At 42.6% G+C, this 24,692-nt stretch overlaps 1 protein-coding gene and 1 non-coding gene across 7 annotated transcripts in view; both read left to right on the forward strand.

Moving 5' to 3' along the window:
* The window catches only part of Nfx1 (nuclear transcription factor, X-box binding 1), a 55,087-nt gene that overhangs the window by 22,555 nt on the left and 7,840 nt on the right, over window positions 1-24,692 (forward strand). The window contains exons 8-18 of one of the 6 annotated variants that reach the window (NM_023739.3): window positions 299-398; window positions 503-720; window positions 3,355-3,452; window positions 6,225-6,255; window positions 9,558-9,637; window positions 10,868-10,976; window positions 11,366-11,485; window positions 15,730-15,809; window positions 21,743-21,973; window positions 22,617-22,690; window positions 24,512-24,613. In NM_023739.3, the coding sequence (NP_076228.2) occupies window positions 299-398; window positions 503-720; window positions 3,355-3,452; window positions 6,225-6,255; window positions 9,558-9,637; window positions 10,868-10,976; window positions 11,366-11,485; window positions 15,730-15,809; window positions 21,743-21,973; window positions 22,617-22,690; window positions 24,512-24,613 (1,243 nt within the window). Of the gene's footprint in view, window positions 1-298; window positions 399-502; window positions 721-3,354; window positions 3,453-6,224; window positions 6,256-9,557; window positions 9,638-10,867; window positions 10,977-11,365; window positions 11,486-15,729; window positions 15,810-17,995; window positions 20,414-21,742; window positions 21,974-22,616; window positions 22,691-24,511; window positions 24,614-24,692 lie in introns of those variants that run through there. The other 5 variants (NM_001290449.1, NM_001290448.1, XM_006538319.4 and 2 more) reach the window with 5 other exon arrangements.
* On the forward strand, window positions 235-298 carry Mir3094 (microRNA 3094). Its single transcript, NR_037277.1, has one exon. It is a non-coding gene; the product is annotated as a microRNA 3094 (primary transcript).

Here is a 24,692-nt window from a genome sequence, read left to right on the forward strand (position 1 = left end):
TGCCATGCAGGGAGCTTCACAGTGCCTGCTGCCCACCATTGAGACTGGATCGGGCCCTCTGACGCCTGAGGTCATTGTTTACAGGGTATCTTCTGCAGCAGCACTAAGGCACTGGCAGAGGGGGCAGAGCGTGCTTTATTCCCACGTAAAGCTCTTAGATGGGTGGGAGAGCTGCCGCATAAACAACATTCATGTCTGCATCATGTCTGGTCTATACTAATGAACATTTATAGATTGTTGGGGACATTTTTAAAGCATGGATTGGTTATTGATTTGTCCTTTAAATTGTGTCCTCAAGTGTGCTACTGTGGCAGCACCTCCCGAGATGTGTTGTGTGGAACCGATGTGGGAAAGTCTGATGGATTTGGGGACTTCAGCTGTTTAAAGATATGTGGCAAGTAAGGGTTTCCTTTTTTTACCTTTAGATTAAAGTTTCTTTTAGAATAAAGCTTCATTTTATATAACAGTTGTGCAATTAATTGTCTGTTGTTTTTCTTAATAGGGACTTGAAGTGTGGGAGCCATACCTGTTCTCAGGTTTGCCACCCTCAGCCGTGTCAGCCTTGCCCACGGCTCCCCCATTTGGTGCGATACTGCCCTTGCGGCCAAACACCTCTCAGCCAGTTGCTGGAACATGGAAGTAATGCTCGGAAAACATGCATGGATCCTGTCCCTTCCTGTGGAAAAGTGTGTGGCAAACCCTTGGCCTGTGGTTCCTCAGGTAACTAGTTGACCTAAACTTATTTTTTAAATATGTAGGAGATGAAGAGATAGCTCAGTGATTAAGAGCACTGGCTGCTCTTTCAGAGGATCCAGGTTCAATTTTAAACACCAACATGGTGGCTCACAGCTGTCTGTAATAAACATACATGAAGGCAAACCATTCATACTCATAAAATAAAAATGAAAAAGATTTTATTTTTTTAAAAATGTAAATGTTTAGGAATAATGACGTTTTCACCAAGTAACATTAAATGCCTAAGAGCAGGGGTTCTTATAAATGTGATGATCAAATTTGGATAGATACTTTTTTTTTTTCTTTTACTCAAACTACACTTGTGAAAATACAGATTCCCAAGTCATGTCTCCAGTTTTATTGCCAGCACCATCAGTTCTCTTAACAGCCTAGTCTAGTGCAAACACCGTATAGGCTTTTACTGATCTAGCATTCCAGGAGTGTTTAAATGTCATTTTTTATAATAGGAACATGCAAAAACAACACTGGATGAGATATTTAAGAACTGAAATTTTAAGTGTTCAGCCACTTAAACATTCAAAGAATGCCTTCTAGAGCTAAGTCCCTCCCCATAGGTGGGGATGACGCCTCTGAGCATCATTTTGTCTGGGTAAATACTTTTCTAAACTTTTCCTTCGAGCAGGCTCTAACTAAGCAGCCCTGGTAAAACCGGCAGCCTCTCCAGGGCTGGGATGACAGATATGAGCTACCATACCCAGATCATATTACCTTTTAAAGACTTGTAACAGAAGATAATTTCATTTACATTGTTGATTGATCTTTCTTGTGGACCTGTTACCCTGACTAAAGTGATGATGTGGGGTCCACTGAGGTTTCTCAAGCTATCTGCTCTGCAGCTGTGTGTGTGTGTGTACAGTTAGGATTTTATTACAGGCTTTCTGAGGCTTTTTGTTGTTTGTTAAGGTAATTTGGCTCTTGTTACTTATTCTTGTTAATATTTTTAGTGCTGCTGCCTTCTGATCTCTAGTGATGCCTTGTTTCTTCCTTTTTTATGGCTTCTGGTTATTTGTATATAGAAAAGTTCATTGAAATTAGATATAAAATAATGTGAGTTTTGTTTGTTTTAGGGCTGTCATACTGTTTTTCTTTCTGAGACAGGATCTTGTATGTAGCTCAGGCTGGCCTCTGTAAGCCTGCCCCCTTGTCTCAGCCTCTCAATGGCAGGGTTACAGACATGTACCACCTGTCTGTTTACTCAGTACCTGGAGGTTTGAGTGTGACTTGGTCTTTGAAACATGCACAGGTTTAGCTTTGTAGCTACTTGCTGGGCTGAGGTTGTAGCTCAGTTAGTAGATGCTTACCTAGCATGAGTGAAGCTACTGGTTCCATCCTCAGCTACACACTCCACACACTCCACAAAGTAGAGGCAGAGAATTTTGCAGTTCATAGTTATCCTAACTACTTAGCATTTTTCAGACCAGCCTGGACTACATGACACCATGTCTCTAAAAACGGAAAGTTTTTTTTCTTCCCAATTGATTTTAAAAACATATTGATAATACTGAGATAGCTCAGTGTTTAAAAGTGCTACTGCCAAACCTGATAACTTGTGTTCTGTCCTGGGGGCCCACTGGGTTAAAAAGGAGAGAACTGACTCAGTCCTACAAGTTGTCCTCAGACATTGCATGCATACACACAAAATAAATGGTGGCACACACCTTTATTCCCAACACAGGAACCAGAGGCAGGCAGGGTTTCTGTGAGTTCAAGGCCAACTAGGTCTATTACATACATTGACATGTGTGCATATCACACACAATAAGTATAAATTAATTGGCTTGGCTTGTGTCAGGATCTCACTATGTAGCTCTTGACTGTCCTAGAGCTCACTCTCTCCAACTTCATACTCAGAGATCTGCCTGCTTCTGCTTCCCTGGGTGCCGGGACTAAAGGTGTGTGCCATTCTACCTGGCTTGATAGATAGGATAAATGTATACTAGTAAAATTAATATAAGCGCGACACTGATGTGGACTGGCAGTGTAACTCCTCAGTAGAGCAGTTGCTTAGCATGCACAGTTCCCTGAGCTTGGCTTTCAGTGCTGCAAACATGAAAACAACTACGGTTGTCCTTTCATGAGCCTCTGAAAGACGACTTGTCCTGGGCCTGGGATAGTGGTACATACATGTAATCCCAGCATGCAGGCCAAGAGGCGAGAAGATTATGACTTTGAGGCCATCTTGGACTACATAATAATACCCTGTCTCAAGAAAGGGAAACAAAAAAAGTATTTGTCCTAAATCTAGTTATCAGGTGAATGCAGGCTGTTCGTGGCTGCGTAGAGAGCAGCCCCAATTGATGGAACTATGGATTGTGCCTTCAGAATTGTCTGCGATCCCCAGATAACTTTCAGAGCCTAGAGCATTTCATCAAAGTCATCACAATTAAATTTTAGGGAGATCTGAATGTAATGTAAAGATGTGGGACCTAAAGCAAAGGCCGGGAAGTCTGTGCTTTCCCTCAGCAGGCAACATGCTAGTGCCCAGCCTGCTGGGTGGAGGGAAGCTGAGGATGAGGACACAGCGTTGGTAGTGAATTTGGAAATACCAGGATCAGTCAGTGCAGTTGTCACTCCCCACTCTGTCCCTTTTTATTACAGATTTCATCCACACCTGTGAAAAGCTTTGCCATGAAGGAGACTGTGGGCCGTGCTCTCGCACATCAGTCATTTCCTGCAGATGCTCCTTCAGAACAAAGGTAAGGCTAGAACTGTTTAACATGGTGATTGTGAGAGAGGAGGAACCAAAATAATCCAGCTTTACTCCAGTGTATGACTCACTGAGTTCCCCCAGTGGAGCATCTGGAGGGTTGCTCACCCCAAGTATACATGTGAAGAAAGAAACAGCACTACTGTGATTTAGCCACATGGGAACTGGGCACAGCCTACAAAACTCCTCAATTGAGAGTTTAGGCAACTACTAATATGGCCAACATGACCACTTAATCCTCATCTGAGCTGAAGGCCAGTGGGCCCAGGACCACTTACAACGTGATAATTTGGTAGCCTGAATTCACTGAAAACTATCACAGTTGTGATTGCAGGAAAGGACAGAGATTAGAATTAGTCGATTGAAAAAACATGTAGGAAAGATCCAAGAAAAGAGCAAATGCTCCATTTGTCCTTCCTCTATGACCTTCTCGGGTCTGTGTGTGATAATATAGAGAGAATATTCCAGCCAGGAAGGTTCACAAAAGCCTGTGTGTTTAGAATGTATATTGTCATCCTGGTATGGCCTACAAAGCCAATGTCAGTCTCTCCAGACTTTGGTAGCTACTGTGTGACCAAAGCCTCAAGCCTAAAACTGTCCAGTGTGGCCAGCCTGCTTCTATGTCATATGCTTAAGACTACCCTGTTGACACAAGCCATAGAATAACAGTGTTACTCAACTAAACAGTCCCTTTTGAGAGACAAGTGCAGAGGCCAGGATTCAGGTTCAGATTCTAATTTCAGCCCTAGATAGTGATTGGGCATCTGACTGTCGCTCTGAAGTTGGGCTTTAGTGCCCATTTCTGTTTCTAACCAGAAGAGGCATGACGTCTTCTATGGCTGTCTTGGGAGGGAGTCTTCTAAGTAATGATCTGTCCTGTTGTTCTACCAGGAGGTCATTTCAGTTCATGGCAGGACTTCCTCTAAAGAACATAGGCTAGGATGAAGACAGACCTTAACAGTTGATTCTTTTTGTTAAAGTAGTTAAGGTCTGAACAACAACTGATTCCTAGGTTATTTGGAAGATGTAATAGTTTAATGGATAAGCTTCAGAATAAAAGAAAAAAAAAGGAAGCATAGTATAGTGATTACTTTGATGGCCATTGTGTGAAGCTTACGGGATATTTATACTAAAAGCCACAGTGTACGTGGCTGGAGCAATGGCTGAAGGAGCTGAGGGTGTAGCTTAGTGATAAAGCATGTGCTTATCGTATAAGGAACACCCCCAGAAAAAAACCAGTCAATGATCACCAATTTTGTAAGGCCCACAGGTGCTCTTAGGGACTTTTGAACAAGAGTTGCAAGTAGGGTAAGAAACAAGCTATACAGATAACTGCTGTGTGCTTGTATTTCTCTCCAGCAGTCCCGTCTCTGCTTTCTTGCTTTCATTCACGCTGTCCTCACGCTCACAACCCATGCAGTGAGTGTATTCTTCAAAAGCTTTGTAAATTGAAATTATGCAACTCTTTCTAATTGGTATAAGTTCTGTAAACCCTTTTGACAAGTTAAAAATTCTCTTCAGAAAATTGATACCACTGCCCATCATTTAGCCACGTGGATTTTTCTTTGTTTTGTTTTTCAAGGCAGGGTTTCTCTGTGTGGCCTGTCTGTCTTAGAACTCTCTGTAGACCAGGCTGGCCATGTTGTACCACAGGCTTGCCTATCTCTGCCTCCCAGGTGCTGGGACTAAAGACATGTGCTACCATGTCTGACTACATGGCTGTTTCACAAAATGCTCCTTTTAGTGGGATGAAAGCAAATTTGAACAAGTGTTGTTTCCTTCCTTCCTTCCTTCCTTCCTTCCTTCCTTCCTTCCTTCCTTCCTTTTTTTTCTTCTTACTGATTTGTATTTTATTCTTTTGAGATAGGGTCTCAGTCTGTAACCCACACTGGACCTCACTGTACTGCCCAGGCTAGCCTTGAATTCAAAGCCTGTCTCAGCTCTGAAATGCTGAGATTGCCAGCATCATACCCAGCTAAAAACCTTCAGTTTCTTACACCGCTTCACATCTATTTGCAATTGGCAGTTTATAAATTAGAGCCATTTTTACAAAGTGAGCCCCGTGCAGCGTCCAGGCAGCCAGGCTCCTGCTACCTCGTAACTGATTCGGTTCCCTATGCATCATCCTTACCTCATATTTTCCACATGATCTTGCCTAAGCAAATGGCATGTGGTAGGCCTTTGGGGCTCCTCTCACAGGGTTGAAGCCATTGTAATAGAGTTCCAAGGCCCAAAGGCCTCCTTATTTTCTTGGTTGTGGTATTTTCAGGGCACGTGTTTTCCCTTAGATTAAATGACAGCAAGTTATTAACTATTTTCAATTTTTAAAAATTAATCTTTCATGTTTTTAATGAGTTAATTTTTTGAGACATAGTCTCACTGTGTTGCCTGACTTGAATCCATTGTCCTGGTCCTGCTCCCCAAGTGCAGGCTTTACAGGTGTGTAGCATGCTCATCTTCAATATCCACTCTTACATCTGTCTGTGCCCTGGTCAGGAAATCATGTTTGATACCTTTAGACACCCCTTTCTTTTCAGACATTATAATTCCTAATCTGCTTCAAGACCAGAGCACAAAGATTGTTGAAATTGCATTGCCTGAAAAGTCAGGGAACGCGGGATCTTGTGATTGAAGCACACTGACATAATTGGGGCAGCTCCAGGCTGGAGCGGATGAATAACCATGTTATATTCTGTGTTCTTCTGCAGGGCTCATTTTAATTACTCCTAAAGTAGCTACTGTTTCTTTTCTTTTTCTATAGGAACTTCCGTGTACCAGTCTTAAAAGTGAAGGTATGACTGTAAGGGGGCACAAGGGAACTTTCTGGAATGAAGACAATGCCCTGTGTATTCATAAAATACTGAGTTACGTGTTTGCCAAAATTCAGTGAAGAAACATTTAAGATTTGTCCATTACATTTATAATTCTTATGGTAAAAGGAGAAAAAAATTACCCATTGAATTCTAGTTATATAGATTTCTCTTTTTAAAAATTGAGCTAAATACACTCAGCTTACTTTGAAATACATTTTAAAAATAAGTTGAACACAGGTGTGGTGGTACGTGCCCACAGTTCCAGAATTCTGGAAATGGAGGCAGGATAGTTGAGAATCTGAAGCCTTGTCTCAGCCTCTAACAGCATTTCAGGCCCACCGGCATTATATGCCTATATTGTCACCTATTTTGAAATAAATATGAGACTGAAATATCTCAGCTGGTAAAAGCTATACAAGCCTGATGCCAAGTTCAATGCTAGAACCCACAAGAGCCAGATGTGGTATATCTCCACCATCCTACTGCAAGATGGGAAGTAGAGACAAGACCTCAAGGGACGGCTCAGTCGAGAGTCTCTTAAAGCTACAGATACTACAAAATACTTGCTAAACAAGTGAAGAAAGACTCTCAGAAGTTGTTCTGTGACCTTCACCATACATACTGTATCAAACACAAAAGTAATTTTTTAAAGGAGGCTCTCTTACAGATGACTCAGCATGCAGTCATGAGAACAAGAGTTAAGATAATGAGCCAGGCATTGTGTACATGATGTACTCCCAGCTCCAAGCAGCTTCCTGTTCTAACTTCCAGCCTGGCTAGGAAAACTGCAGCCATGTTCAAGGACGACCTTACCACAAAGGAATAGTAGGCAGAATAGTAGAGGACATCTGATGTACTCACCTGTGCATGTGTTCACTAACAAAAGCACAAATCTTTAAAAAATAAATAAATAAATAAAAGGCAAGGGCTCTGAGATTGCTCAGCAGTATTGGCTGCTCTTAGACGACCTGAGTTTGGTTCCCAGTTCCCACACAGGGACTCACAACCATCTGTAACTCCAATTCCAAGGAATTTCATACCCTGCTCTTCTAACTTCCATAGGCACCAGTCGTACATGTAGGACATACACATATATTTATTCCTTTGGGGGTTTGTTTTTAGACAAAACCTGGCCTGGTCACTAGGATTACAGGTATGTATTACCATATCTGTCAATACCTTAGAAAATGTTATAAGTTGTGGGTGCAAATGAGGCTGGATTGATTGATTTTTTTTTTTTTTTTTTTTTTTTTAAGATTTATTACATGTGAGTACAATGTAGCTGTTCTCAGATACCCCAGAAGAGGGCGTCCACTCCCACTTTGGATGGTTGTGAGCCACCATGTGGTTGCTGGGATTTGACCTCAGGACCTGGATTTATTTTTATGCTCTTGATGCCTGACCCCTTGGTGCCGGGTAGGACTGTGGGGGTCTTTCTTAGCCATTAATCCTGATCTCCCACCCTATACCTGGCAGTCTCTGTCTTATCTAAGCCACCCTAAAACTGGAGAAGTTTGAAATGACAAGATGTACAACATATTCGTTGTGTTGTAGTTGGGAGGAGAGCAGTGTTGAGGATGGTTCTGAAAGTAACAACAGAAGGCACTGGAAGTGAAGCTCACAGCACGGCGGAATTAGCCAGTTTAGAACATAGAGCTTGGTGACATTCAGTGCACTTAGGATGTTATATAACATCACTCTGTCGCACGCCAAAATGACTGTTTTATTCCAAAAGGAACCCTGTGCTTCTCAGGCACTCACCCCTCACTCAGCCCTCCTGTATAACTACTGCTGCTGCCAGCATCCGGACTCTGTGGATTAGTATATGTGCATTATTATACAGTGTGTACCTTCTCGCTTTATTTCATTTATCATTTTTTTTTGAAGTTTGACACTTTTATGGCTAATACTTCACTTTATCGATGTACTGCATATTCTTTATCCATTCGTTAGCTGATATCTATTTAGGGGATTTCTACTTTTTGGCTACTGTGAATAATGCTCCTATAAAACTTACATGATTTTTTTTTCCTATTCTTTTTCTTTTTTCTTTTTGAGCCAGGATGTCTACACTCAAGCTGGCCTCTAACTCACTAAATAATCAAAGATGCACTTGCAACAACCTGCAGAATGCTGGGATTATAGGCATGCACCTCTTCCTCCAGTTTTTAAACAAGCTTTTACTTAAATGTGTTTTAAACTTTTTGATTTTATTTATTTTTGAGATAAGATCTCACTCTGTAGTCCAGGCTGGCCTACAGTTCACTAGTTGTAACCCATGCTAGCCTCAAACTTGTGCTGGTCTTCTTGTCTTGGCCTTTTATTTCAGTGCTGTGATTGTAAGTATAAAATACAACACCCAATACTGTTTTTTGTTCTTTTTTGAGACAGGTTTTCCCGTATCCAGGGCTGGCCTAGAATTCTCTGTGCATCTAAGAATAATCTTGAATTTCTGATCCTCCTGCCTAAACCTTCTGAGTTCTGGGATTACAGACATACACTGCCACACTTGCATTATGCAAGTTGTAGCCCAAGCGGGGATTCATAGTAGTGGCAAAACCAAACAAACCTGTAGCCGTCATAACTGGATGTGACATGCGGTTTTGATTTTCATTTCTGTGGCCACTTGTATGTCTTTTGGGAAAGGATCTCTAGATCATTTGTACTTTTTAAAAGCTGGGTTGTTCTTTCTGTTGTCAATTTGTAATATATATCTGGATCTTGGATGCTTATGAGGTATGTAATTTATAAATGTGTTTCTGTTTTGTGAGGTGTTGATATTTTTTTATGATGTCCTTCAATTTCATACACAAAAGCTTTTTATTTTATTGAGTCCTTTTTTAGCAGGGATTGAATCCAGGACCTCACACATTCTAGAACAGTGCTGTAACACTAAGCTAGCCTAATCCTCTAATTACTTTAGAAAGTGTATATATAAAACAGAGCTACATACTGTCTGGTTTTTGTGTGTGGTGCCAGGGCCTTGAGCAGGCTGCATAGGCAACCTGGTGCTTCTCCAGGGCCCACTTGATTTTTGTTAGATATATATGCACTCCATCTACAGAATATGGTTACACCTTTCCTCTACACTCTTACCATACCATGATTAATCAGCTTCAGTTCTTTGTTTTCACAGGTAAAAGTAATTTTTTAAAAGCATTTTCACCATTAATTTATTAATATTACGTTTGTATTTCTTCAGCCTGTATTCACTCAAATGTGTGTTAAATGAATGTTTACACCTTTTGCATGTTTATTTTTTCTTTAATTGGCTGTAATAGATGCTACATTTATGTGCGACAAACGGTGTAACAAGAAACGATTGTGCGGACGGCATAAATGTAACGAGATCTGCTGTGTGGTAAGTGACTTACCATTTGTTGGTGTTATCTGAGTCCATTCATTTGGAAGCCTCAGCCCTCTGGAATGTGACCCAGATTTAGAAATCAACTGGAGGGGCCCTAAACGGCCATCAGAGAGAGCTCTCCTAGTCCGCACACACACACATTGAGCAGACATGGCCTTTTTAGGCTCTCCACGATGGCAGCTCACATACATATAGGAAGACAGAGAAGGCCTCCAACCCTAGTCCTGAGAAAGTTTGAGTTTTAATTTTGTGGCTATGTGTCTTGTTGGTCAGTGTGGAGGCATGTACACATGAGTGCAGGTGTCTGCAGAAGCTACAAGGGTGAGGTCTCTCTGGAACTGCAGTCACAGGGAGCTGTGGGCCAGCTGACATGGCAACTGGCAACCAGTCTGTCCTCTGTAAAGACTCTAACTATTGAGCCATCTCTCCGGCTCCCAAGACAACTTCAGATTAGAATGGTCCTTTGGGGTGACTTTTGCCCCGGCACAGACTGGTATGGGCTTAGCAGTTTGAGCTTTGGGTTTTGTGCATTCATTGAGGCCAGAATGGGTTTGCTGGGTTTGTTGGTTTGTTTTTTAAATGCAGATTCTCCATCTATTGCCTGAACTGACCTACCTAAAACTTGCCTTATAGAGCAGGCTTGCCTTTAACTCAGAGATCTGCCTGTCTCTGCCTCGCAAGTACCGAATACCAAGTAAAGATGTTGTAGATGGTGTTTGAATCTTAGTGCTGGAGAGACAAAGACAGGAAACTCCTTGGAGCTTGCTTGCCAGCCATTCTAACCTAATTGATGAACTTGAGGTTAATGAGAGACCCTATCTAAAGGAGGCAGAAAATATTATGAGTTTGGCCTCTGGAATCTACACGAATTCACACACGCACGTGCACCCTTAAATACATAATATGAAAAAAAAGTTTTATCTTAACACAATGAAGTGGGATAGTAGTGTATTTTGAACCAAGGTTGATAAGTTGGTGTTTGGAAGCCTAGACTTCCTCTATTATCAGAAAACTCAAGATTCGAGCTGTACAGTGAGGCTCACCCAGTGTCCAGCTCCAGGGAGTGCTCTGCTCAGTCTCGGGGTCCCTGGTTCCCCTCCTCTCCTTGATGGCTCTGAAGCCCTTCTCATTCGTCTTCCCTTCTTAACTGTGCACAGCTTTGTGTTTATTTTGTTCGTAAAGTGGAGAAAAATGGTGTTAACAGATAGAGCTTTTTCCTTCTAGGACAAGGAGCACAAGTGTCCTTTGATTTGTGGGAGGAAACTCCGCTGTGGCCTTCATCGGTGTGAAGAACCTTGTCATCGAGGGAACTGTCAGACCTGCTGGCAAGCCAGTGAGTACCTTCACTCTGGACTTGCCTTTATTCCCAGCACTTGGAGGCAGAGGCTGGCAGATGTTTGTTGGTTTGAGGTTAGCCTGGTCTACATAATGAATTTCAGGACTACTTGTAGCCAGAGCTTTAGAGAGAGAATCTGTCTAAAAAACAAGGTTCCTAGAAACTTTGAGCAATCGGTTTGCTTAGATTAATATGGGTTACTGAACTAAGTGTTAATGTTTCAAAAATGTTGAGACTTTTTATTCTTAGCCAAACACAGTAGTGCATTACTATAATGAAGGTAGGGGGAACAATTAAATCACACATCTAGGCATACATGTTATTATATTCATGTTCATCTATGTACAAACTCACAAAGGCTTCTTTTGTTTCATCTTTTCCCTCAGGCTTTGATGAATTAACCTGCCACTGTGGCGCCTCTGTGATCTACCCACCAGTTCCCTGTGGGACTAGGCCTCCTGAGTGTACCCAAACCTGTGCCAGGATCCATGAATGTGACCATCCAGGTGAGTCACTTCATGTTGCTACCTCACGGCCTACTCATACCTTGTCATTCAGAATGTTGCTGTGTGACTGTGCAGAGTTCTGTCCATGTAGGTATGTGTGATCTAAGCCACATGGTGCCTCCTCAACAGTATGCTCATCTCTTACTTTTTTTTATTAGCTATTTTCTTCATTTACATTTCAAATGCTATCCCGAAATTCCCCTAAACCCTCCCCCCACCCTGCTTCCCAACCCACCCACTCCCACTTCCTGACCCTGGCATTCCCCTGTACTGGGGCATATAATCTCCACAAAACCAAGGGCCTCTCCTCCCAATGATGGCCGACTAGGCCATCCTCTCTTACATGTGCAACTAGAGACATGAGCTCTGGGGGTACTGGTTAGTTCATATTGTTGTTCCTCCTCTTATTTCTTTAGTATTGTAGTTGTCAAGCACATCCAACAGTTTGGAAGAAACCCTGGTCTTGTCTTTCTTGTCTTTCACAGACTTCTGTTTCTTTGTTGCCTCTACTTTTGACGCATATTTCAAAATTGAACACTGTTTTTACAGAATTAAAGATAACCTAGTTAAAGCCAGCAGGTAAAGGTGATGACCTGAGTTTGATTTCCTGGTCTCTTGTGGTGGAAAGAAAAAACCAATACCTGAGAGTTGTCCTCTGACCTCCACACATATGCCATGCCACATACTCTCTCACATGCATGTGCACACGTACATGCACACACACACACACACACTCAGTGAGAAAGAACAAGTAGGTAAATAATAATAAAATAACAAAAAATTATTGAGGGGAAGAAAAAAAGAAAAAAATTATTGAACTTGGTTTTTGTTTAGAGAAGCAATATTAAATTATTAGCCTGCCACTGTGGAACCTCTGTATAATTTAAATTAAATTATACAAAAATGTAAGCCACACGATCGGTGTTGTGTCATTTATTATGGTACTTTTTTAAAGATTTATTTTATTTTTAATTATAAGTGTGTGTGTGTGTGTGTGTGTGTGTGTGTGTGTGTGTGTGTACATGAGTGAAGAGGCCAGAAATCAGTGTCAGATCCCCCTGGAACTGGAGTTATAAGTGTTTGTGGGGTTCTTACTAGATTCCTATGAGCTAAACTCTAGTCCACTGAGCTATTTCTCCAGCCTACTAATATAACATCTTTTAAAAGTTATATTTTGTGTGTGTGTATTTTATGTATATTCCTTTTTTTCTAAAAATGAGGTTCTACTGAATGTTGTAATGATTTTAAACTTGCTTTTTTTGTTGTTGTTATTATTATCTTTACATGTGTTGGAGTGTGTTTATTGGGGTGTTTTCTGAGGGGTTGAGACAGTCATGGTTTATAGCTAGCCTGATCTCCAGCTTCCTGTGTCTTATTAGGCTGGCCTCAAATTCTTGATCCTTCTGCCTCTGTGTCGGTTGCTGAGGTTACAAGCATACAGCATCATATCTGTATAATGTACATAAAATGTAATACCAATTTGTATTCACTCACTTATATACTTATTTTAAATTTTATTTGTATGCCATAGCACACATAGAGGTCAGGGGACAACCTTCAAGAATTGGTTTTCTCTACCATTTAGGTCCTAAGGATCACTCTCAGGTTGTTGGATTTGGTGACAAGCATCTTCATCCACTAAGCCATCTTGCCCCACCCACACATGTTTTATTTTTATGTGTTGTATGGGTGTTTTGCCTCCATGTTTGTCTTGTCTATACAACAGTTGCATACAGTGTCCACTAAAGAAGAGGGAGTTGGAAACTCTGGAACTGGAGTTACAGATATTTGTAAGGTGCTATTTAGAATCAAACTGGGGTCCTCTAGTCTTTTTTTTTTTAAGATTTATTTATTATATATATTTGAATATATATATTATTATTTATTATATGTAAGTACACTGTAGCTGTCTTCAGACACTCCAGAAGAGGGCGTCAGATCTTGTTACAGATGGTTGCGAGCCACCATGTGGTTGCTGGGATTTGAACTCCAGACCTTCGGAAGAGCAGTCGGGTGCTCTTACCCACTGAGCCATCTCACCAGCCCGGTCCTCTAGTCTTAACTGCCAAGCTATCTCTCCCACCCCCAGCATTGATTTTTAAAATAACAGTAGTGTGACCATTACATCAGTGGTTCCCAACCTTCCTAATGCTGAAACCCTTTACGTCAGTTCCTTGTGTTGGGGTGACCCCTAACCAGAAATTATTCTCACTACTATGTCATTACTATAATTTTGTTATTAATTGTAATGTAAATATCTGTTTTCCAATGGTCTTATGCAACTCCCTGTGAAAGGATTATTCAACACCCCCCTCCATCTACTTCCCCCAAAAAGAGGCAACAACCCACAGGTTGTTACTGGATAAACCATTTTTCTAGTCCATATTATGTTATTGGATATTTGTTTTTAGTTTTTCTCTGATAATTGCACAGGTACCAGGCCAAAAACAATTTGAAATCACACTGCATTTTTCCCTGTACCCAGTGTAGTTGCTAACTGTTGTCCTGGATCATATTGGAGGCTGCTGCTTGACAGGACTTTTCCTGAGGAGACACAAAACATCTACTCCCCCAGATAGGGGATCCACAACAGATCAAAGTACAGATACCACCAAAATCCAGCTTGGTGAATCAATCAATGACCTTTATTGGTGTTATTTACAAGAATGGGTGAGGAATTACTTAGAGGAACATCTGGATCATCATAACCCATCCCTCACAGTTCACAGCTCCCCAAATCTGAGAACCTAAAACACACCTCACAGCCTGCAGGCAGCTCAGCAGATTGGAGCTTTCCTGGTGCCCTAGTTTGTCTCCTCCAGGCAGCTGGCCTTGTGTCGGGTCTTTGCAGATTGGCTAGTCTGAAAGTGAGTCTGCTGTCTGTTGTTTACTCTGGGAGGGAGGACTGCCCTAGTCAAGCGGGTCCGCGGGTCCGTTTCAAGTACTTCCTGAAACTATTTTGAATTCCTTTAGTTCTGGTTTAAGGAACTTCCCTACAGGGTGGGATGTTTCTATCTCAGAGGAAACCGATACGCAACAGGTGCATTGTTTCATTTACCAAAGCCCTATGAAATAACTCAAGGCACAGGAGATGGAATAGCCACACTAAGTCTAACCGTGTGGTTTGAACTTAAAATTAGAGGACTTGCTCTTAGTCTTTTAAGTTAATATAGTAAAACAGAACTAAGAAAAAAATACTTGTTTTTTGAGACAGGGTTTCTCTGTGTAACCCTGGCTGTCCTGGAACTCACTTTGTAGACCGGGAAACTTAGAATGATTTTCCCAACATGATTTTTAAGTTCCTTTCTTGGTAGTCACACCAGCATGAAGTGCCCAGGCCAGTTCCCACCCAGCCTGTGTTCTACCACACGCAGGATTATGGGTGATGTGCAAATCCCCCTGCGTAGTATCCCTAGTAAGACTTTCGTTTTGACTTTCTTCTGTTTGTCTGTGTGTGTCTTTCTAATATCCAGCATGGCATCAGGCAGGGGGAACTTCATAGGTTTAAAAAAATTCCCATTATGAGGTTCTCTTCAAAACCCGTGCGTGTAGATGGGCCAGGAAACAAGGAGGCAAGCCTTGTGCTGTAGAGAAAGACCTGAGGGACATTGGAAGCTCAGGATGGGATACTTAACTCGCATGGATGGCAAGAAAACACTCAGTGGCAGCATCTAAGTCCTTTTCCAAACAGTGTTTTCTATGGGTGGGTGGTTTGCCTTCATGTGTGTGTGTGCACCGGGTATGCCGGGTGACCGAAGGCCAGAAATGGCTGTCAGATTCCCTGAAACTGAACTTACAAATGGTTTTGAGCTACAACATGGGTGCTAAGAATTGAACCTGCATCCCCTGGAAGAACATCCAGTGCTTTTAAGTGTTGAGCTATGTGTGCAGCCCACTGTAGAAGCATTTTACAAGGACTAGATGGTAGATGTCAGGACATCGCTTATCAGTGCAGTCAAAAAGAACACACAGACCAAAATCGCTCTCCTGAGAATGATAGGAAGGCTGCTCTGTTTCTAGAATTTGCATGCCTCTGGGAGAGCAGCAACCTTAACTGCTAAGCCCCAAATGTTCATTTCTCAGTCTCAAATATAAAGCAAAATAGGTTTTACTTCCTTGTTGTGACCATTTAGAGAAAGTCCTAAGTCTGGAATTTGAAAGTCTGACGCCATTTATAGCATGTTTATAGTATTTATAAACCTTACTTAGAAATTATTCCTAAAGCTGTGTTTCTGTTTTTGCAGTATATCATTCTTGTCATAGCGAGGAGAAGTGTCCCCCTTGTACTTTCCTAACTCAGAAGTGGTGCATGGGCAAGCATGAGGTAAGTTTTCTCTCTGAGTGTTCTTTGTTCCAGTCAGAAATGTATAATTTAATTGCTAAAACATTGTTAGTCTTAGTTCTCAAAGTAAATATCATCCAGGAAGCAGTGCTTTCTGTGAGCACCTTTTTCACTTTAAATTAAGATTTGCATATAATAAAAGTTACCAAGAGCTGACAGAATGAATCAGCAGCGGGTAAAGAAACTTCCCTTACAGCACTGACAGCCTGAGTTTAATCTCTGCATAAACCTGCATAAAAGATGGAAGGAAAATATTGACTCCGGAGTTGATCTCTGACCTTCACATACATGCCATACCAGACTTGCATGCACACACACAGTAATAATAAAGTGAAATAAAAATTTGAAATTTATTTATGTGTATGAGTGTTTTGCCTGCACATATATCCTGGTGTCCATGGAGCCCAGAAGAGGACATCAGATTCCCTGGTCCTGGAGTCACAGAGCTGCCATGTGGGTGCTGGGAGTTTAAACCTGGGTCCTCTAGAAAAAGAGCTGGTGAGCGTCTGAATTACTGAGCCACCTCTAACCCTGCAGCATCTTAATCTGATTACAGCCCAGAGATTCAGCTGACGGCCATGAGAGTTTATGCTGGGAGCTCACATGGGCCTTCTGGATGAGAGAGCAGTGTCTTCTCTGTCCTGGTGAACCGTGTCCCGGCCCCCAACACAAAGTTTTTTAAGGGCATATTTGAGCCAGCAAGACGGCTTAGTGGGTAAGGGCACGTGGTGCCAGACCTGGTGAACTAGGTGGGCTCCTGAGAGCCCAGTTGGTGAAAGGGGAGAGCAACTCCACAAGTGATGTCCATGTGTGTGGAACTCTTTAAAGAGTGCATTCTAAATATTGTATAAGGGCTGGAGAGATGGCTCATTTGTTAGAAGCACTCGCTGCTCTTCCACAGGAAGTTCCCAGCATCCACATGGCCACTCAAAACCATTTGTCACTCCAGTTCACAGAAATCTTATGCGTTCTTCTGCCCTGAAAAGGCATAAGCCATGTATATATACATGCAGGCAAAACACTTATGCAAATAATTAAATGAAATTTTAGAGACCAATGTATATTTAGGAGCCCGCCAGTTGGTTTAGTGCGTAAAGGTGCGTGACAAACCTGACAGCTTAAGCTCAGCCCCTGGATCACATGGTAGACCCAGCTTTCTCAGACTGTCCCCTGACTGCGACAGGAGCATGGCACATGTGCATTACACACACACACACACACACGTCATTCATTTTTATTATTTATTTAATTTATTTATATGAGTATACCATTGCTGTCTTCAGACACACCAGGCATTAGATCCCATTACAGATGGTTGTGAGCCACCATGTGGTTGCTGGGAATTGAACTCAGGAACTCTGGAAGAGGAGTCAGTGCTGGTAACCGCTGAGCCATCTCTCCAGCCCACAAGCATTTTTTAAATGCATATTTATTACAGATAGTTGAGAAAATACTATTGTAACAAAAAATACTTTTTGCTGGGGATTAAACCAAGGGCTTTGCACATGTTTAGTATACTGGTTAGTTTTTTAAATAACACAACTGATTTTATATATATATATATTCTGACGAGAGAAGAATTTTAATGAGAAATTACTTAGACCAAGTTGGCCTGTAGCTTTGTGTATGGAGAGCTGACACTTGATAGGTGTGAGGAAACCAGTCCTCGGTGTGTAAGAGTGGGGGAATCAAGCTGAGCAGCAAGTAAGCGAAAAACGGGACAAGCGGTCTCTCCCTTTGCTCTCAGCTTTGCTCAGCTACTGAGCTCCTCTAACCTCTCTGCCATAATGGATTTAACCTGGAATTGTAAGGCAAACAGAAACCATTTCCTACCTCTATGACTTTTTCTTTGGGTATCTGTCTCAGCAGTATACCTAAGTGACACATAAATGAGTCTAGGACAGAGGTCAGCACTGAGTAGTGAGGTTGAGGCTGTGATAAATCTGACCATGTTTTTGGAGGAGGAATGTGGAAGACTTTGGAACTGGGTTGCAAAACCCAGTAAATGCTATTCGCAGAGCTAAATGGGCCTTTCTAGTGGAAGCACGGAAGAAATATGTGCCCTTTGAGGGCTGATTCTTGAGGTTTCCAAGGAAAACAAGAACTTTATCAGGAACTAGGCCTTATTTATGTTTAGTATTTTGGCTAATACTCTGTGTCCTGATCAGACTGTGCTGAAGAAAAGCCATGATTGATAAGAGATGAGCACTACTGAGGCAGAACCTTCTGTGCCTCCTAGAGACAATAGGAAGTGTGTCCTTGGGGTCAGCACAAAGCAGCTAACCGAGCTGTTGTCCAGGGGCCAGGCCACATCTCAAGCCTGCAGCAGAACTTGGCATTGTAAGAATTACCTACCACATGATACTGGTTTGGAAGGCACAAAAAGGTCATGGAAACCAGCTGAAGCCAGACACTGTATGGCAGGGTCCAAGTCCCTACAGAGAGTCGTGCAGAAGCCATTGGTGAAAGTGAAGCTTCAGTAGCAATGGAGAGAGACCCCACAGTCCTGGAGATGCCAGAAGTGCTGAGAGCTGCTGCTGTGGCGTCGATCCAGCCTAAGGAAGAAGCTCTGTGCCTGCGGATGCGAGTTGAAGAAGTGAGGCTGCCTACGCCCTCTGGAGCCTGGAAGATAATATTATGATTGAGTTCCGCGTGTTGGACATTGAACTACAGGATTTTGGTTTTGCTTTAGCATAGCTGTTTTTATGCCCTAGTTCCTCCCTTTTGGAATAAGAATGTTTAAGTATGTAACTTGTTTTTTATTTTGCAGGAGCTCACAATTAAGAAACTTTGGACTTTTAAAGAGACTTTGGACTTTTGAAGTGTTGGAATTTTTGAAGACTTTGGGGGGCTTTTTTGGAGTTGGACTATATTTTATATTAAGATATTACCATGAGATTTGGGGATAAGAAATGGAAAGTTATTGCACAAAGTAACATGTTTGTGTGCTAAGTTGACATGGGATGAATTGTGCTGGTTTAACTGTCAACTTGACAACCTAGAGTCACCCAGAGTCTTAGTGAGGAATTGTTTAGATCAGATTTGGTCTATCGGTATGTCTATGGGAGATTGTCTTGATAGTTCATTGATGTGGGAAAACACAGCCCACTATGAGTGGCACCATTCCCTAGGCAGAAAATCCTAAACTGTATGAATGGAAAAATCAAGCTGAGCAGCAAGCAAACAACATGCATGTATTCATTTCTCTCCTCCCTTGACTGTGGATGTGATATGACTAGCTGCTTGAGTCCCTGCCTTGACTTAATGCAATAATGAACTGTACCCTGGAATTGTAAGCCAAATAAACCCTTTCCTCCTCTATGTTTCTTCTTGTCAGGCTATTTTATCACAGCAACAGAAATGGCAAGGGTCCTGTGACTGATGTATATACCCAGCCCAGTGGAAAAAAAAAAGTGTTGTATTACCAGGGTTATGTGATACATGCTTCTCCTACTCCAAGATGATATGTTTCCTAACCTGCTCTGGTTACTTCATAACATAACTCTTGACATCTGTAACATGTTCTCATTGTTCTTTTATCTTTAATGAACTTTTATTTTCTGTACTTATTTCCTGTGCTAGTTCTTTTTGGTTTTTAAGACAGTTTTACTGTGTAGCCCTGTGTAGCCATGAACTCAGAGATCCACCTGCCTCTGCCTCCCAAGTGCTGGAATTAAAGGCATGAGCTGCACTGTCTAGCCTCCTGTGATAGCTCTTAAGTCTCTATAAATTTTGTGTGTGTGTTTGTGTGTTTGCTTGCTTGCTTTGAGGTAGGATTTTATATTGGCCTTGAACTTGCCATATAGCCAAACATCTTGAAAATCATGTTTCTCTTGCCTCTGTGTCTTAGGTACTGGGATTACAGGCATGTGCCACCCTATCCAGATTGTGAATCTTACTTTCTGTTAGTTTACCTACCAGGAAATACTCATTTATTATCTTTACTCAATGAATAATAATTGAGTTCCCAATCTAGGCCAGGTAACAGTGTAGATGTGGGGTCACACCCCTGCCTTTATGGATCAATCGTTCAGAGATGAGTGTGTTGTTAGAAACAGACAATTGTAAGCAGAATAGTTTGAGGACTGTGGAGTCCTAGGGAGACAGATCTTGCCCAAGAAGGCATTGTAGAGGAAGTAACTCTACAGGACACTTAAGATCTAATGATCAGCTGTGAGGCGTGAGAGGCCAGTGCACAGCATAAGCAGAAGGCACCTCTGCGTCCAAAGCCACTGAGAGGAAGGTTGGGAGCTTGAGGCCAGCCTGGGTTACCCCGTGTCAAGTCATGTGTTACTTAGATAAAAATTATCTCTACATTTCAAGGGCTCTTGAAGGAATTTGAGTGAATATATAAAAGTAACCCTGAAGCTGAGCATAGTAGCTTACACCTGTAATCCCAGCACTTGGGGAAGTGTAAGAAGGAGGATCAGGAGTTCAAAGCCAGCCTGTACTGCAAGAGCCTATTTTACCCCCCCCCCAAAAAAGTCATCTTTGATCCCATAGTAATAAATTTCCAATGTGTTCTCCAACCATTGGAAACCTAGAAGCAGGTAATTTCTCAAGAAATAAAATGAGTTGGGAGTTCCTGTTGCCTCTTCATTTTTAACTGTGTGTGTGTGTGTGTGTGTGTGTGTGTGTGTGTGTGTGTGTGTGTGTGTGTGTGTGTGTGTGTGTGTGATGGGAGAAGGTGAGTGTCACAGTGTGAGATAGCATGACAGCTCAGAGGAGTTGGTTCTCTCCTCCTGTTGGGTCCTGGGGATTGAGTTCAGTTCACTGGGCTTGGCAACACGTGCTTTCCCCCACTGAGCCAAGTTGCCAGTCCTTGCCACTTCTTTATGACTGTTACCTGAAGTTATGAGGCCATCAGCTTAGAGATGTGTTGAAATAGTTGAATAGTAACATAATACAACCCTGCAGCAGTGCCAAGTGTATCCCCATCCGTTAGTTTTCCAACTCTGAATCCTATCAGACTGGCTGATAATAAATCTCACCTCCAAGCATGTCATAGAGGTTGGAGAGAGGGAAGTTAGAATGTTAAAGCAGGGTTTTGTAGGTGTATTTCGAAATTCAACCTACCTGAACCTGAGTGCTAGGGCAGTAGACGTGTACCACCGTCATGCTTACAGCATTGTAAAAGTATTCCCTAGTTACCTGGTCCCATCTTACCCAGCTGAGGAACATGGCTCACACATGGTTGCTGCCACAGCTTTATATTTAAGCAGAGTTCCCATTTGTCTTTCTTTCCTAACCACTTGGACATTTGGACTTTAAAAGTCTTAACTGTTGCCGGGTGGTACTGGTGCATGCTCTTAATCCCAACACTCGGGAGACAGAGACAGGCAGATCTCAGAGTTGGTGGTCAGCCTGGTCTACAGAGTGACTTCCAGGACAGCCAGGGCTACACAGAGAAACCCTACCCCACCCCATCCCCCCAAAAAAAGAAAGCCAGGCACAATGGTGTGCACATGCATAGAATCAGGCCTCCAGGGCCACCCGTGATTGAATTGCTTGAGGCCGGCCTTGACTATTGCAGATACTGTTTCAAGAATCCCTAAACAGCAGCAGGTAAAGGAACCAAGCCTGATGGTGGCCTGGGCTTAGTCCCTGGGCTCACATAATGGAAGCCAGAGAACCAACTCCAAACTGTTCTTGGACCTCTTCATAGATACCATGATGCACATACTAAATTCATGTCAAACAACAGACAGCTCTTTTCTAAAGAGTCTCAGGTCTAGGAACGTAACTCAGTGCTACAGTGTTTACCCAGAATGCCTTCCTGAGGCTCCCAGTCAGTCTCAATGCTGTAAGTAAATAAATAAATAGAAAATAGAAGGTAAAAGAATGCATTTCTAAGAGTGAAAACTCACCCAGAGCCCACGCAAAGATGAGAATCTGGCTACTTCTGTCTCTCCTAGTTACGAAGCAACATCCCCTGTCACCTGGTTGATATCTCTTGCGGATTACCCTGCAGTGCCATGCTACCCTGTGGGATGCACAAATGTCAAAGACTTTGTCACAAAGGAGAATGTCTTGTGGATGAGGCCTGCAAGCAGCCCTGTACCACACCCAGAGGTGACTGTGGCCACCCATGTATGGCACCCTGCCACCCCAGTTTACCCTGCCCTGTGACAGCTTGTAAAGCCAAGGTAAGTGTTAACCCGCTGCTAGAGAGTCCAGAATTGACTTCAGTGGCCACCATATATGCATTCTGGGAACTACAAGTCATCAAGAGAAATCATACCATCTGTGCATGATACGGTGATATGTGAGGTACTGGTGCTGAACCTAGTGAGCAAGAACAAATATGTGGTCCCTTACAATCAAACAGGGCAGATAGTAGCTAAGTGATGGCTCGGGTCATCAGGACCATGGTGTCATAGTTAACCCTCTTGGAAGGTAAGATTGGTCTGAGGAATCATGGAAGGCCACCCTGCAGAGATGAACACAGATGATCATCTTGAGTCAGCTAGGCCTTGGTTGGACCTGCGTCAGATCTGTACACTGGATTCAGTGGTGCAAGCTTCATTCTAGATTTGCCCTTTCAACTAGGAGTAAGAAGAGAAGTAGTTTCCAGAAAGGAACCTTATGACCAAGACATGCGCCTCCCAACGTGCCCATTGCTGTGCCCTCAGTTTACTTGTGTGGTGGTTAGCAGCTTCAGTCTGGAGAGAAGCAGATTCAAGCTGCTCCTGGCTGTGGCTGGGTCTGGGAAGGGCTTTAAAGTGAAGCCTGCCTGGCTGTCATGCAGTTCTCTTGTGGGAAGTCACTCCACGCTAACTAATGTTTCAGGTAGAGTTACAGTGTGAATGTGGAAGAAGAAAGGAGATGGTGATTTGCTCTGAAGCATCGGGGACTTATCAAAGGTTAGTGCTGCAGAAATGCTCAAAAACCGGGTGGCCTTGGTGGAATAGAGATTCATGTGCCTCCTCTCTGCTGCTAGAGACATGCTAAGCTAATGAATGTGCTGCCACTGAGCTATGTCTCCAGCCCGAGGAGGTTGCTGGGTTTCTTGTTATTTTGGGGTTGTTTGGAGGTTTTGTGAAGTTTCACATTTATTTATTTATTGCCTGTGTGTGTGTGTGCGCGCGCGCATGTACGTGTATATGTGTGTACATACACGTGTGCCACAGTGCATATGTGAAAGTAAAAGGACATTGGGGGGAGTTGACTTTCTCCCTCTACTGTGTGGGTCCCTGGGATCAAAATGAGATTATCAGGCTTGGCTGCAAGCAGTTTTACCTGATAAACCATCCTGCCAGTCCCTTTGAAAGATTTTAAAGGGGCTGGAGTGATGTCTCAGCAACTAAAAGCACTAACTGCTCTTCCCAAGGTCCTGAGTTCAATTCCCAGCATCCACATGGTGACTCACAACCATCTCTAATGGGATCTGATGCCCTCTTCTGGTGTGTCTGAGGACAGCGATGGTGTATTCATATAAATAAAATAAATAAATATCTAAAAAAAAAAATTTAAAGTAGAGTTTTACATCTAGGGCTGGAGAGGTGGCATAGCAATTAAGAGCACTCATTACTCTTCTGAGAACCTGAGTTCGGATTGCAGGCAGCTCCTGATCTGACATAACTCTAACTTCAGAGTCCAGTGCCCCCTGTGGCCTCCTTAGACTCCCACACAAACACATGGCATACACACACATGAACACACAGAGAAGAGATTACTCTAATGCGTTTGTCATGCTTTATGGTGCCTTTATGGGCTGGTGAGATGGCTCAGCAGGTCAAAGCTCATACAGGCCTAATAACTAGAGTGTCACCCCTGGAGGGATGTCCCTTAAAGGAGGAAAAGAAGAACAGTTCCACTAAGTTGTCCTCTGACTGCTACCTGTGCATCATGACATGTGGGCCCCACCAACCCGTACATACATCATGCATACACAGTAATAAAATTGAAAATGTTTAAGTACCTTTGCTTCCCTCCTTTCCCACTCTTTCCCCTTTTCATCTAATTACACTGTGAGGTAGGGTGGAAGCTGTCTTGAAGTTAGGTAACTGCTTTAATATTTTACCTTTTCTTTTTGGTGGCACAGTAAGGCACTGTGTCTTGTCACAAGCACGTGGTTTCTGACTGTTCTGGTAGATATCCTTGTAGCCTCCCAAAGCCTGGGCAGCCATATGGTTGTACAAGGATCTGAGTATAGAGTTGAACTGTTAGTGAACGTCTGGCTACATATATCTCTAACCAGATGTGAAGGCGTGCTATGGCTATAGGGCTACAGGTAGGCACCGATGTCTGATTGGCTGTTGGTTGCTTTTGTTCATTGTTTTTGGTTTTGGAGACAAGGTTTTACTTTGTAATTGTGACTTACCAGAGCTCACTGCGTGGACCAGGCTAGCCTCAAACTCACTGAGGTCTACCAACCTCTGCCTCCCAAGGGCTGGGATCAAAGGTGTTCACCACTGATTGTCTGTTTGAATAGAGTGTTAGGCGTTGGCCTAGATGTTCTGGAGAGAGAAAGTCATGTTAACTCTTCTCGTGCAGCTACTTAGAATCTAACTGAGGACATAGTTCATAAGCTTCCATGTAGTACTACGGTAAACATTAATAATACGGTTTCCGAGGTCACACAAACTACCTTGTGGTTAGTGGGCTCTGAAGAAGTGTCCGTATCCCCAGCACAGGGCGTCCTGATGTCCTGCAATGCCTCAATCCTTTTTTTTAAATTTCAGAATAGTTGCTATTTCTATGGCCTCTAAAATAACGGACATGCAGCTTGGAGACTCAGTGGAGATCAGCAAGCTCATTACCAAGAAGGAAGTCCAACAAGCCAGGTAATTCTGGAAGTGTACACTGCTGCCTTCCAGCTCAGTAGTTTCTACAGGATTTCATATGTCTCAGCCCTCCAAGGCA

This window comes from Mus musculus, chromosome 4, assembly GCF_000001635.26.
Source record: "Mus musculus strain C57BL/6J chromosome 4, GRCm38.p6 C57BL/6J".
In the NCBI taxonomy this organism is placed as follows: domain Eukaryota; kingdom Metazoa; phylum Chordata; class Mammalia; order Rodentia; family Muridae; genus Mus; species Mus musculus.